Source organism: Canis lupus, chromosome 15 (assembly GCF_003254725.2).
Source record: "Canis lupus dingo isolate Sandy chromosome 15, ASM325472v2, whole genome shotgun sequence".
Classification (NCBI taxonomy): Eukaryota; Metazoa; Chordata; class Mammalia; order Carnivora; family Canidae; genus Canis; species Canis lupus.
Window position 1 is genome coordinate 16,656,601 of NC_064257.1, and position 12,387 is coordinate 16,668,987.

Genomic DNA, 12,387 nt, shown 5'->3' on the forward strand with positions numbered 1-12,387 from the left:
CTCTGTGCAAGTGGCAAGTGGCCAGAGATAACAAGAGCCCCATTCCTGAAGCCCTCCCCATACGCGCCAGGCGGGGAACTAAAACTTCCATTGCTGTTGTCTTGCTTAATCCTTCCTGTCACTCCTTTTTAAAGGTGGGGAAACAGAAGCTTAAAGAAGTTAAAGAACTTCACTGAGGCCACAGAGCTTGCAGGTGCGGAGCTAAGACCCAAGGGGGTTAAGCCGGAGGTGTGAGCTGGGAAGATCAGGAGCGGTTCTGTGCGGCTTGCTCAGGAGCAGGTGCCTGGCCACGTGGGCAATGAGATGCAACTGAGGTTGTTGGAGCACAGAGGGACACGGGCAGAAAACTGGCAGCTGCTGGGGTCTGGATTCCCGGGGAGGGCCCGCAGGCAGGGAGCACAGCGCTTGGTGACTGGGACATGGCCGGGAGGCAGCGGGAGGACAAAGTGGGTCGACAAAGCGGGTCCAGCATGACAGCCGTGTGGGTGACCAGTGGACGTGACACATCCTGATGGGAGGAGTCGGCGTGCATCCCCTGCCACTAGCAGGGAGATGGTCGGTGGGAGAAGGCCACAGTTGTCTGGGAAGAAGTCACCACTCACGGCCAGTCAGGGTGACACCTGAAGGCAGCTAGGTTTTTTTTTTGTCTTTTTGTTTTTTTAATCTAAAGCTTGGGCAAGCTGTGTGGTGCTGGAGACAGAACGAGGGGTGTGGGAGCAGAGGGGGCCTGAAGCTACAGGAGCAGGTGAGCTGGCCCACGGGAAGGCCCTGTCCGTGGGGACAGCGCAGGGGCCAAGGGCTCCCCGGCTGGAGGGAGGAGCCGAGGAAGAGGCGGCCTCAGGGAAGCCAGGAGGGAGAGGGAAGCCAGGGAGAAGGGGAGGGGGAGCAGCCAGTGGAGTAACGGGGCAGGAGCCGACTCATCGGGCAGTGAATGGGTGGCACAGGGCCTGGCACACAGTAAGCACCACATAAATACTTGATGAACAAGCGCGAGAGACAGCGAGCCTTCCCAGAATTGCTGCCACGGACAGTCAGTGCCATTCTGGGGCGGAGGCCAGGCCTGTGGGGAGGACCATCTGGCTGTTTGGGGAGCCTGCTTGGGGGGCTGTGGGGAAATGCAGAGGAGCCGAAGCATGCGGGCCGCTGGGCAGTGCTGGGCAGTGGCTGCAAATGCTGCCGGACCATTTCCTGCCTTGATTATGGCTGTTTTAATTAACTGCATTACAGCTGCCTCCATCTTGTTGAGTTTTAATTAAATTAAATGAGCTAACACTTTGTAGGCTGTCTCAGGCGGCCATGGCTAGGGCCTGAATCCTGCCCCTGCTGGGCAGCTCACCACTCCCTCCTCCCCTGGTGGGAGGGAGCGGGGAGGGGCTGGCACCCCAGGGAGCGGCACGGGCACCTCTAAAGCCTGCAGGACCCCAAAAGGGCAGAGTCAAGTACTCCTTTGTAATGTGGACCTCACGGCTGCCGGGCAGCAGGGGCTCTGGTGGCGCTGGCCATCTTGCCTGTGCCCACCGTCCCGCAGCTAGCGGAAAGTTTCTGGACCAAGGTCTATCAGTCCAGGGTTGGCTGGCGGGCAAACGCAGAATGCAGCTAAGCCGATTCTGAGCCTCCTTTCCCGCCTGCACCGTTCCCACAAAAACTGAATCAATTATCCTGGCGGGAGTCTCGGAGGCAGATCGATCAATGGGGCGACACCTCCTGCCTGGTCATGACGGCATCCTTGCTGCCAGGGCTCCGAGCTGGCTCGACTCAGATATCTGGAGGAGACAGGTGGCCTTGGTGACCAAGGGATGGCAGCAAGTCCTCCTGGCTCTAAGCCCCTGAGGTCCAGCCTTTTGAAGCCTGATGGATCAGGCATCTCTGGCCTCTATTCCTGGCTAAGCCCTGCTGTCTGGAGAAGTAAAGAGAAGCATCATGTAGGCCTCCTCTCGGGCCAGGCTGTAGGCAAGATGGAGGATAGACACCCACAGAGCACCTCTGCAGAACCCAACACCACACTGGGCACATCACTCATGCTGCAAGGAGCCGCGCTGGACCAAAGTTTAGGCTCTGACCGTTCCAGGAAGGTAAAAGAATCACCGGCAACGAACCCATGCTGTCAAGCTCTCTTCCCTGGGCCAGGGGGGCCTGTACCAAGATCTGACCCGCCCACCAGATGTCCTCTGCTCAGCCCCAAGAGGGAAGGCACTGCTGGGTGTCAGGTGGACACCTTTCCTGGAGTCTGTGTGGCCCCTTGACCCTTACCCTCTGCTCACCTGAACGTAGCTGCTTGATGCGGCCATTGCTTGTGGCAGGGTCCACAGGGAGGAAGTCCTTGAACCAAGAGATCTCAGGGTCTGGATTCCCGCCTGCTGCGCACAGCATGGTGGCTGTGCGTGCCTTCTCCACCACCTTCAGCTGAGGCCCCATGTCGATGGAGGGGAACCCAGGGGGCAGCTGTTCTTCTGCAGACAAAAAACAGAAGTGCAAGTTAGGGCCGGCACTGCCTGCCTGCTGGCACCTTCCAGCATGGGCAGCTTCTCCTGACTCCTGGGTTGGCTGGGACCCTTAAGACCCTCGTCTCCCAGTTCCTGACTTCTAAGGATGCTCCATGTGAGGAACCAGAATCCCAAGTCCTGCTTCCCAGGCCTACTCCCCAGTCCTACACAGTGGGGCCCACCCTGCCCCGTCAGGGAGTTTCCAGATCTGAGAAACAATGCCTCAGACTGGAGACGTCAGCACTTATCTCTCTGGGCTCTGGGAAAAACAAGGATTGATGCTCTGCTGGCCACAGCAGAAAGTGCTACACGGATGCTGGGCTGCGAGGGGCCCACAGCTCGTACGGCAGCCCCTAGAGCCACAGCTCAGCCCAAAGGCTCCCGGGGCTGTCTGGTACCCACTCCTTTTTCTGAACATGCGGTGTCCCCTCCACCGTTTGCATCTAGCCTTTAGCTCCACAGCATAGGAGAACCCCATATCACAGCCCAGATACAGGACCCGATTGGGCACCCCCTGCCCTACCAGTGAGCCCCCACAACCCCTGGTCCTGACCCATTCTCTACTAGAGTCTTTTTTTTTTTTTTTTTAAGATTTTATTTGTTTATTCATGAGAGACCACAGAAACAGAGAGAGAGAGATGCAGAGACACAGGCAGAGGGAGAAGCAGGCTCCACGCAGGGAGCCTGACGCGGGACTCAATTCCAGGTCTCCAGGATCACACCTTGGGCTGCAGGTGGCGCTAAACCGCTACGCCACCAGGGCTGCCCCTCTACTAGAGTCTTGACCCTGACCTTCTCGTAGTCCCTGGGGGGGCCACAGTCAGGCCTAGGGACCATGTTGGAGCACGTGGAGGCCAAGGAGATTAAAAAAGCTCTATGAGGACACCAACATTTGATGAAGGGAGGCACAACTCTTCCCTGGCTGCCTTTTCCCACCTTGCTGGGGGTTGGAGGCTCATGCAGGAGTTGGTCCCAAGGGAGCAACAGCCACGGATGTCAGCATACCCTCACTCCCGCTGCAGAGACTCAGACACACAGCCCTGGAAGCTGGCAGAGCAAGGCCGGCCTCTCCCCACCCTTGGAAGCACCAGGGACTGGGAGCACAGGCTCTGGACTGGTGCGAGCCAAGCGGGGCTCCCACCTCTACCATTAACTAGCTCTGTGACCTGGGTGCCTTACTAGTCTTCTCTGTGCCTCCACTATCTGTAAACAGGGTTCAAGTGCCCGGCTTGTAAAGCCATCATGAGGACCACATCTAAGGATGCACAAGGTGCTAGGGAGTGTCTGACAGAGAACCTGCACCAGGGAGTACTGGCTGACATCACCATCATCAGTGGCTAAGCCACCAGGGTGGACGGGTACCGAGACTAGGGCCTGGGGCTGGTGGGGTTTGCAAACCCCAGAGCAAAGCCCAGAGTGCGTCTGAGCACTCAGCAGAGAGCCTCTCCCACGGTGTGGACGCCTGACACGCCCTATGGAGGACAGAGAACAGTGTCTGTCTTCCGATGGGGGATCGAGGCTCCGTGGTGGCAGAAACCAGGACATAGCCCCTCCTCGGGCCCAGCACAACACGGGTGTGTGGGGACACTCGCTGAGGTTGGACTCCTGTGCCAGGGAAAAGGCACATGACATCCTCAGAAGTGATTCTAGAAAATAAAGGCTGGCAGTGCTGATCCTCCCTATAGACTCTCAGAGACCCAGGGGGACTGACTGAGGAGGCAGGCGGGAGAGGAAGCTGGAGGAGCCCCAGTAGGCGGGGGTAAAACATCCCTCTATCAGCTGCCAGACCTGGGGTGGGGGTCGGGGGGTGGGTTCCTGCCAAGGCTCTGGCTGCCAGGGACATCCCAAAGGTACTGTGGTGGCCCCATTAGGACAGGGGGTCTTGGGCTGGGGAGCAGCAGGACTTGGAGCACGGCTTTGCTTCCCCCGCCTCTCCCAGTGGCTGGCGCTATGCTTACTTCCCCACCTGCAGCCCTATAAATTCCAGATGTGAACCCAGCATCTCCTTGACTATAAATATGATCCCACAGTGTCCTGACTCCCAGCTCTGATTTTCCAAGGAAAATGTTAAACAGTGGCAGGGAAGCAGGACTTGGGATGTACCACGCAGGAAGCAGCTTCCTTTGGGCCTGAGGCCCAGTGCTCCCCACCCCCCGCCGGGCCCTCCTCAGCAGCTGGGGGACACTCAGGACAGTTAGAGCCACCCTAGCTCACCAAGGTGACAGTCCTCAATCCTCCCTGCTCAGCTGTCCTGAGCACATGGGGGATGCAGGGACGACAGAGTCGGCCCAAGTCCAGGCCCGGGGGCCAACCAGCCCCAGCTCCCTGGCAAGGTAGAGCAAGGAGAAAGGAAGAAGTATGAACACCTGCGGCCCCGTGTCCCGGCATCCACTCTGAATTCCTAACACGGGGAAGGTCTGGGGGATTTACGCCAAATTAAGGACAATTAATTTTCTTCCCTCAATTATCGCGCCCTCAATGGCTCCGTCCTTGGCTCAGATCATGCCTCAGGCGCTGCCGCCAGAGCCTAAAACCGGCATGTGTGAAGAGCTGTCCATAAAACAGCGGGACCCAAACGCCGGTCCCTTGTGCCAACTAGGCTTCTAGGCAGAACTCAGGCGGCCGCGGTCCCGCACCTCTAGCGGGGGGAGCGTGTCTCGCAGGAGGACTCCGGCCCCTCAGGGGCAACCCGCTGCTGTCTCTTCCCTCTCTGCTCCCCAGGAGGCTTCTGGCACATTCAAACGGAGCCAAGGTCAGCAGCTGCTTACTGATGCCCCCTGTGTGTCTGGCCAAGCTGGGCACAGGGCACGCTGGACCCATTCGCTCATCCGGCACTGCCCCCCTGCCCTGCACCCACACCACCGCCTGAACCACTGAGGCTCAGGGTAAATCCCTCACTCTGACCTCACATGATCACTGCAAACCCATCAACAATCAGGAAACTGAGGCCCAGATAGGAAGCGTAGAAGGTTACGGTTTTGGAGTATTTACCGTGCTCCATGTAGAGAGGTAATAACGTGCTTTAAAAAATGATTTATTCTTAGCAAAACCCTACGGAGGGTGGAGGAGGAGCGATGGGGTGCTTGCAGACCTGGCCAAGGTCATGCAAGCTGAATGAGGTGGGGCTAGGGTGACCCGGGGGCGGGCCCCATCCTGGCAGGGCCGGGCCTAGGACTCCCAGTGGGGGCGGCCCTGGGGACAGTGCCACCATCCTGCCCCATACCACGCCCTCCGCCGGCTTCAGGGCCCGCCGCTCCTGGAAGCCCCCCAGCACGAGTGGCCACACGACCCCGGCTGTCCCCCCCACGGGGCCGCCCGCGGGCGCACACCCACATCCCCGCACCCCCGGGCGTGCTCAGCGGGGCCCCTCAGAACCTGTCCTGCGGGCTGCGGGGAGGAAGGCCCCTCCCCCTCCCGGCCACCGGTAACCATGGCAACAGCGGAGAGGCGGGCTCCGGAGGAAGGCTGCGCGCGCCCATGTCCCAGCCCGTGTCCCAGCAGGCGCGCGCCGGGGTCGGTCGGCCAGCTGCCACCCCTCCGCCCCGACCCCCACCTGCCGGGACCCTGCTCCCCCATCCCAACTCCCAGCCCTCCGCTCCCCTCCCGGCCTCCTTTCTGCTCAAGCATGCTCAGCCGCGGGCCCGCCCGGCACACCTGCTTCTCAGCCCCGCGTTCGCAGTGTGTGTGCCCGCAGGGCGGAGGCCCCTCCATTCTCTGATACAGGGGTCCCTGGGAGGGAAAGAGAAGCCCACGGGGCCTTTAAGGGACTGCAGAGCCCCGGTCTCTACAGCTGCCTGTGGCTCCTGCCAGCACGCACAGGTAGGGCGCACGCACATTCCCAAGGGGCGGCCCCCACGGATCCCTGCGAACCCGTGGTGGGTGTGCACCTGGATGTTAACGGTTCCTGCAGCAAACCACACTGGTCTTTGGATGCTGCAACAGATCTAAACTCCTCCCCTGTTGTCCCCGCTGGGCAGAGGCAGATGACAGGGTGTTTGTGTGGGGGTGGAGGGTGTTGGGAGACTAAGGCTCAGAGAGGGCCAGAAACTTGGCTGAGGCCCCACAGCAGTGGTGGAGCTGCTTCTGCTCCATGACTCACTTGCTATCTTGGTGACTTCCTGGAGGAGGATACAGATGCAGGAGTACTAAACCCTTGAGCATGAGAGGCAGGGAGAACTTTGGTGGTGGGGGTGGGGTGGGGTTGGGGGGGAGACATCTGAGTGAAGGCTATAGGAGGGTAGGGGGCCAGTAGGAAGGTAAGTCTGGTTGCAGCTAAGGCAAATGTTGGGGTCTTGGTAGATGAGGCTGGGGTAGGGGTGGACAAGGGGATGAGCTTAAGCTGGCTGCAACGGCTGGGGGGAGGGAGGCTGGTGAGGCCCCTACAAAGCACACACAGGTTTCTTTGTCCAGCTCAGCCTGGGATGCCTGAGGCTGAGTCTGGGCCAGAGGGAGGAGGCTGCACCAGGGAAGCCGACAGATGGAGACGCCTTGCAGGGTCCTGGGGCGGGCAGCACCGTCTGTCAGCACGACCTTCTCACCCGTGTTTACCCAGCTTCATGGCGTCTCTGTGCATATGCAGGCACACACCGGCACACACGTACACAGGCTCCCTGGGGTGGCACCATCTGTAAGCCTGACCTCCTCCCCTGTGCCTGAGTGTTGGGCCTGGCCTCACCCTGTCTCGGAACACAGACACAGAAACATGCACAGCCAGGGACCTGCGGAGATATACATGGAGGAGACAGGTGCAAAAATAGAAGCCTACATGCGTGTGTGGGGGGGCACCTGTGGTGCCAAGCACCTGTGGAAGCAGACTCACACAAGCAGCTCCAGAGGCGGTGCACACGGGTACTCCACACACATGTGGAGATGTGCAGCCAGAGATACACGTATGCCGAGGCATGTGCGCCCAGAGACATGGCAAATGTGCCAACAGGTAGACACACATGAAGGAAGCTCACAGGTAGCCTGGCTGCTGGTTCCCGCAGGCCCTGTGCACCTAAAGAAGCCGAGGCACCTCAAGCCTTGGCCCTGAGGCGGCTCCATCCTGAGCAGGGCTGGGGACAAGACACCAGCTACCCATTCGGAGGTCCCCCCAGCCCTGTAGGCTCCTGCTCTCCCAGAGAGCACCCCCACCCTGCTTCCAGGCAGTAAGGGGGGGCTGAGGGAGCCTGGGGCCCGTCTTCCTTCACAGCTTTCAGTCTCGATTTTCAGCTTTTTCTAAGAGAAAACTCCCACCTCTTCCAGCACTCAGATTTCATCAAACTTGGCATCTTAAAAGCCTGTTTTGTTTTTGAATCTGAGCTGTTTGGGGCCTGTCGGCAGCGAGAGCCCGAGAGTGGCAGTGAGAGCTGAGAGCAGTGGTGGCCTCCCCTCCCCCAGGGCTTCCCTGGCATCTCACACTGCCCTACTGCACCTGGTTGGTGAGGCCTCCTCGCCACATACCCCCCAAGTGAATCCCGGGGCTATCCCCAGACAGACACCGTACTCGCACTCTGGCTTTTGAACCCTGCCCCAGGCTGGACTCTCCTCCTGGGGTTCCCCCACCTTGGCCCTACTCCAGGAAGATTCTTTTTATCCATTTACCCCCCCACCCCGAGGTTCAGGCCCAGTCACTCCAGACCACTGACAGTCTCCCACTCACTCCTCAGACCTGTCACCCCAGCTGGCCAGTTCACCAAGGCCAACCATGACTCCACGGGGCTAAGTCCAAAGGACACTTGCCAGTGCGCATCTTGCCTGACCTCTTGACAAGCGCCCCGCCCCATGGACCACTCCCTCCTCCTTCACATACCTCTCTTCTCTCCACTTCCACAGCCTGGCTCTGGGTTTCCCTCTTCCCTTTCAGGCCCCTCCTCACCAGATTCCTATGGAACACCGCCACCCCCCTCCCCGCCGCCCTCCAACATGAAGTACTAGCCAGCTGGGGCTCCATCCGGGCCCTCTTCCTCCCTTCTTGGCTCTAGCTCTCTGAGATGTGCCATTTCTCAGCCTTCAAAACTCCATTTCCAGATGTCCCTTGGAGTGCCAGGCGAATCCGAACAAGGCCTCCTGGATACCTCTCCCTGGATGCGCGCACATGCCTGATACAACAGATTTCTAGCTGAACTTGTCAATCTGCCCCTTCAGACTAGGTCCTAAACCTCAGAAAATGGCACCACCATCTACCTGGCCCCAGAGCCATAACCTAGAGTCTCTCACTTCCCCAGTTCAAGTAGCCAGGCAGCTCGCCACTCTTTCTCCACTGCTCCGTAACCCATTCCCCCTTCCTCCCCTGCCGGCTGCCTGGGTTTGGGCCATTGCCACCACTTGCCTGGGCTGCGGGGCTGCCCCAACCTCTCACTGGTCTCCTGCCACCCTACTCTGCACCCTCAGGGACCGTTCTGAAGCGTACATTTGATCATGTCATTCCTCTGATTAAAATCCTCTCTCTCCTGGCAACCAGAGGGAGGCATCTTACCAAGGATGAAGAATGTGCACACACGGGGGCATTTAAAACCTCCAACTTGGTTAGCTGTTCCCAGAGCCGCTGGCTCCACTCCGTGGTCATGAGGTTGGGGGAGAGAGGAGTCAGCGAGGGGGCCAAGCCCACAGCAGGGCCAGGCACAGTGGAGGTACCTACTGTCTGGCTAACAGAAGACACAAGCGTACTGCCTACGGCCCAGGAGGACCATTCAGAAGGGAATCCACTTGGGCCCTTGGAAAAGGATCAAAACTAGAGAAAATGAGGGAGTCTAGGTACCAAGAAACCCAGGGTCTGGAGTTGAAGACCCTCCTGGCAATGCCCATCTATAATACCTCTCTCAGCCCCAGGCCTCAGGGCCAGAACTCTCCAGGAAAAGGTTGAAGAGCCTCATGTTTGTATGGTCCCAAATGCTGCAGTGGCCGTGAAGGGGGGTGGAAGGACAGGTCGCAGAGACCACAGGCTCTGGACCGGAAGCATGCAGGTCCATGGCTCAGCTGTGAGGGGAGGGGCAGGAGCTGGCCTGGGTTGTAGCCCTTCTGCAGCTGCAACTCAGGGAGGAGACAGGCCCAGCTTCTGCAAAACCAACCTGTTAACCAGACACATACGTAGGCAACAGGGAGAGGGCACGACCTGCCCCTTGGGAAGTCATCCTCTGCCTGTGGTAGCCCTTGATCCAAAGGCCCCCAACACCAGTCAGGCCTGGGGCAGTGGCAGAAAGGAGGGTAGAGTAAGGAGTGCCAACTCCTGGGGAAAACACCCCCCCATCCTGAAAGCAAGTTCCCTTACTGACTCTGCTCCAGGCCTAGCCCAGCCCAGGGCCTCAGCACAGGGTCATATGTGGCTCATCAGTCCTCCGGTCCCTGAGGCTGTTTCTAAAGGGACGGAGAATGGGGGTGAGGAGGTAGAGGGTGTCTCAAGAGGTCCTTCATCACCCTCCAGGTCTCTAAGCCAGCCAGGGTCAGAGCCACTGCAAAAAGTCGGGGGTCCAGGCCCAGTACTGATTGCCCCGCTACCCCAGTGAGTATACTGTATGCTTAACAGTTGGCACCCCAAGAGCCTGCCACCAAGTAGGCAAGACTGGACGCACTCCATGTGGGCACCTGGATTCCTGGCCCACGTGGCATCCAAGGATAGTACGCTCCATGTCGGTCGGCAGACACCGAGGCCAAGTGCAAACAGGTAAGAGGAGGGACATGGGGGGGTCCCGAGGTCTCGTGTATCCTCCCTCTGGCTGGCTGCAGAGGAACCACGCTGGGGGTGCCACTGTACTTGAGAACAGGTCAGCCTGACCACTCTGCCCCACATTCATCTGCCCAGCTGTCGTGCTGACCAACGGCTCTGAGCAGGGAACCCATGGGTCCCCGAGACAATGAGCCCAGACACAGCCTCTCTGACCATCCCCCCCAGTGTCAGACTGACCCCCACACATTCAGCTCAGGCCGCTTGCCACACAAGCACCACACACCTCACACACACTGATGTGCGTGCACACGCAGACACAGCACGATGCACACCACCTGCTGTATATACCACACCTCCCCAGTGCTTGATGGGTACACACACACAAACACACACGTGCGCACACACAATCTGCTGCACACCCCCTGCTGAGCACAAAGGCACACACCCGCCACATACACACGCCACGCACACACTACCCTACCCAAGGCACACAGGGCAGCCACAGCACACAGCACACACGGGGCGCCTCTCGGCCCTGTCCATGATACCACCCGCACCCTGAGTCCTGAGAACCAGGCCCCCTAGGGCAGGGTGGGAAACAGCTCATTGGTGCTCCTGGGCTCCCCCCAGCCTCCCCCTCCCGCCTCACCTGCCTCAGCCCTCCCAGAACCCACCCAGGTCACCTGGGCCCTGCCCACACCTCTGCTGCTGGCCTCCCTGGGGCTCTCCTGACCACTGTCCTGCCCGGCCTGGAACCCGGTGGCTCAGGCAAGTCCTGCGCCCGGAATGAGCCCCAAGACCCTTGCTCCCCCACCCCGGGGAGGGAAAGGCCAGGAAGCAAAGCCTGCCTCCCCTCCCCCTCCCTCGAGAGAGAGAAAATGTCAGCTTCTCTGTCTCAGCAGCGGGCGGGTTGGAGGGGGAGTGATTCAGCCTTTGCCTCAAGAGTGCGGAGTGAGAAGAGCTTTTCCTGCCATTACCGGGGAGGGAGAGGCTGGCGCGCTAATGGCTTCAATTACCTCTCAGACAGGAACACCGGGCGGGGAGCCCTGCTCGGCCAGGCCGGCTCGCCCAGCCCCTGGAGCCGGGCACCGCTCCCTGTCCCCAGCCCCCCGGCCCTGGCCCGGGGCGGGGGGGGGGGGGGGCAGGGGGCCGCGGTGGAGCCCTGGGGGCCGCCGGGGCACGGGAGGCCACACCGGGCCACACCCGGACACGCGAGGAGCGGCTGCAGCGTCAGGGGAGCCGGTGCAAAGGCCGGGGCGAGGGCGTGGCGGGCCTCGAGGCTGCGGGGCGCTGCGGGGTGCTCCCCAGCCTGTGTCAGGGCCCGTCTGGGGAGGCTGGGCCTGCCGGGGAAAACACGGGCAGGGGGCACGGGACCAGACTTGTAGGCCTGGGCTCCCCTCTGGCGGCGACACCGACTCCTCCCTGAGCCCTGTCGCCGCAGGCGGCCCTCAGCCGCTCCCGAGGAGCCCAGCGCACAGGAAACATGTGCACGGACAGGTGCTTTGGGGCGTACGTGCAGTGTGTGACACCTGTAAGGCTCACTTATTCCCAACCCCCAAACCAGATTCAAGCGCTCCCCGGGCCTCCTTAGAGCCTGTGGAGGCCTCCCAGGAATGGCCTGGCCCTCCTCTGGCTCCAGCCCACAGCCCCAGACTACCCTCTCCCTTGCTCCCCTCCAACACCTTTTCGGGGTGGGGGGGGAAGGGGCACAGTCTGGGCTGCTGCCTCCCAGCACCTTTGAGGCCTCCCGCTCCACTCCTCTCTGCCAAGCCAGGAGCCTGGTCAAGGTTACACAGACCAACGTGGTAAGTCAGCATTTCGTCTTCCGGCTGCTGCGTTTCAGGAGGAGGAGGCGGGGGGGGGGGGGGGGGTTACCGAGGCCCACGGGGACAGGAGCACGAGCAGGGCAGGGACCTGCCCCACACTCACCCCAACCTTACTGGACACCTCCCACAGACCAGAAGTGCAAACACACCCAGAATGCCCCGGATGGAGGGACCCCGTCCAAGTCTGAATCCCACCCCACCCCTCTCACCTCAGGACCTGGAAGACCATCCTCATCTTCCTGAATCCTTTAGAAGATAAAGCTGCCCAGGGCGGCGGGAAAAGAGTGTGCCCACAATGGAACTGGGGTGCAGGGACTGGCGGGGGGGTTGCTTTTCTTTCTACACTAACATGGAGGTCCTCTTCCCTCAAGAGAAGAGGATGATCCAATGTCCTCTGGGGCGGACACCAACGGCGGGGCGACAGGCAGAG

At 60.5% G+C, this 12,387-nt stretch overlaps 1 protein-coding gene across 16 annotated transcripts in view; it reads right to left on the bottom strand.

Moving 5' to 3' along the window:
- PTPRF (protein tyrosine phosphatase receptor type F) overlaps window positions 1-12,387 on the bottom strand; it is an 87,153-nt gene that overhangs the window by 47,649 nt on the left and 27,117 nt on the right. For all 16 annotated transcript variants that reach the window (XM_049094090.1, XM_049094101.1, XM_049094097.1 and 13 more), the window contains exon 6: window positions 2,262-2,450. In XM_049094090.1, coding sequence (XP_048950047.1) covers window positions 2,262-2,450 — 189 coding nt within the window. The remainder of the gene's footprint in view (window positions 1-2,261; window positions 2,451-12,387) is intronic.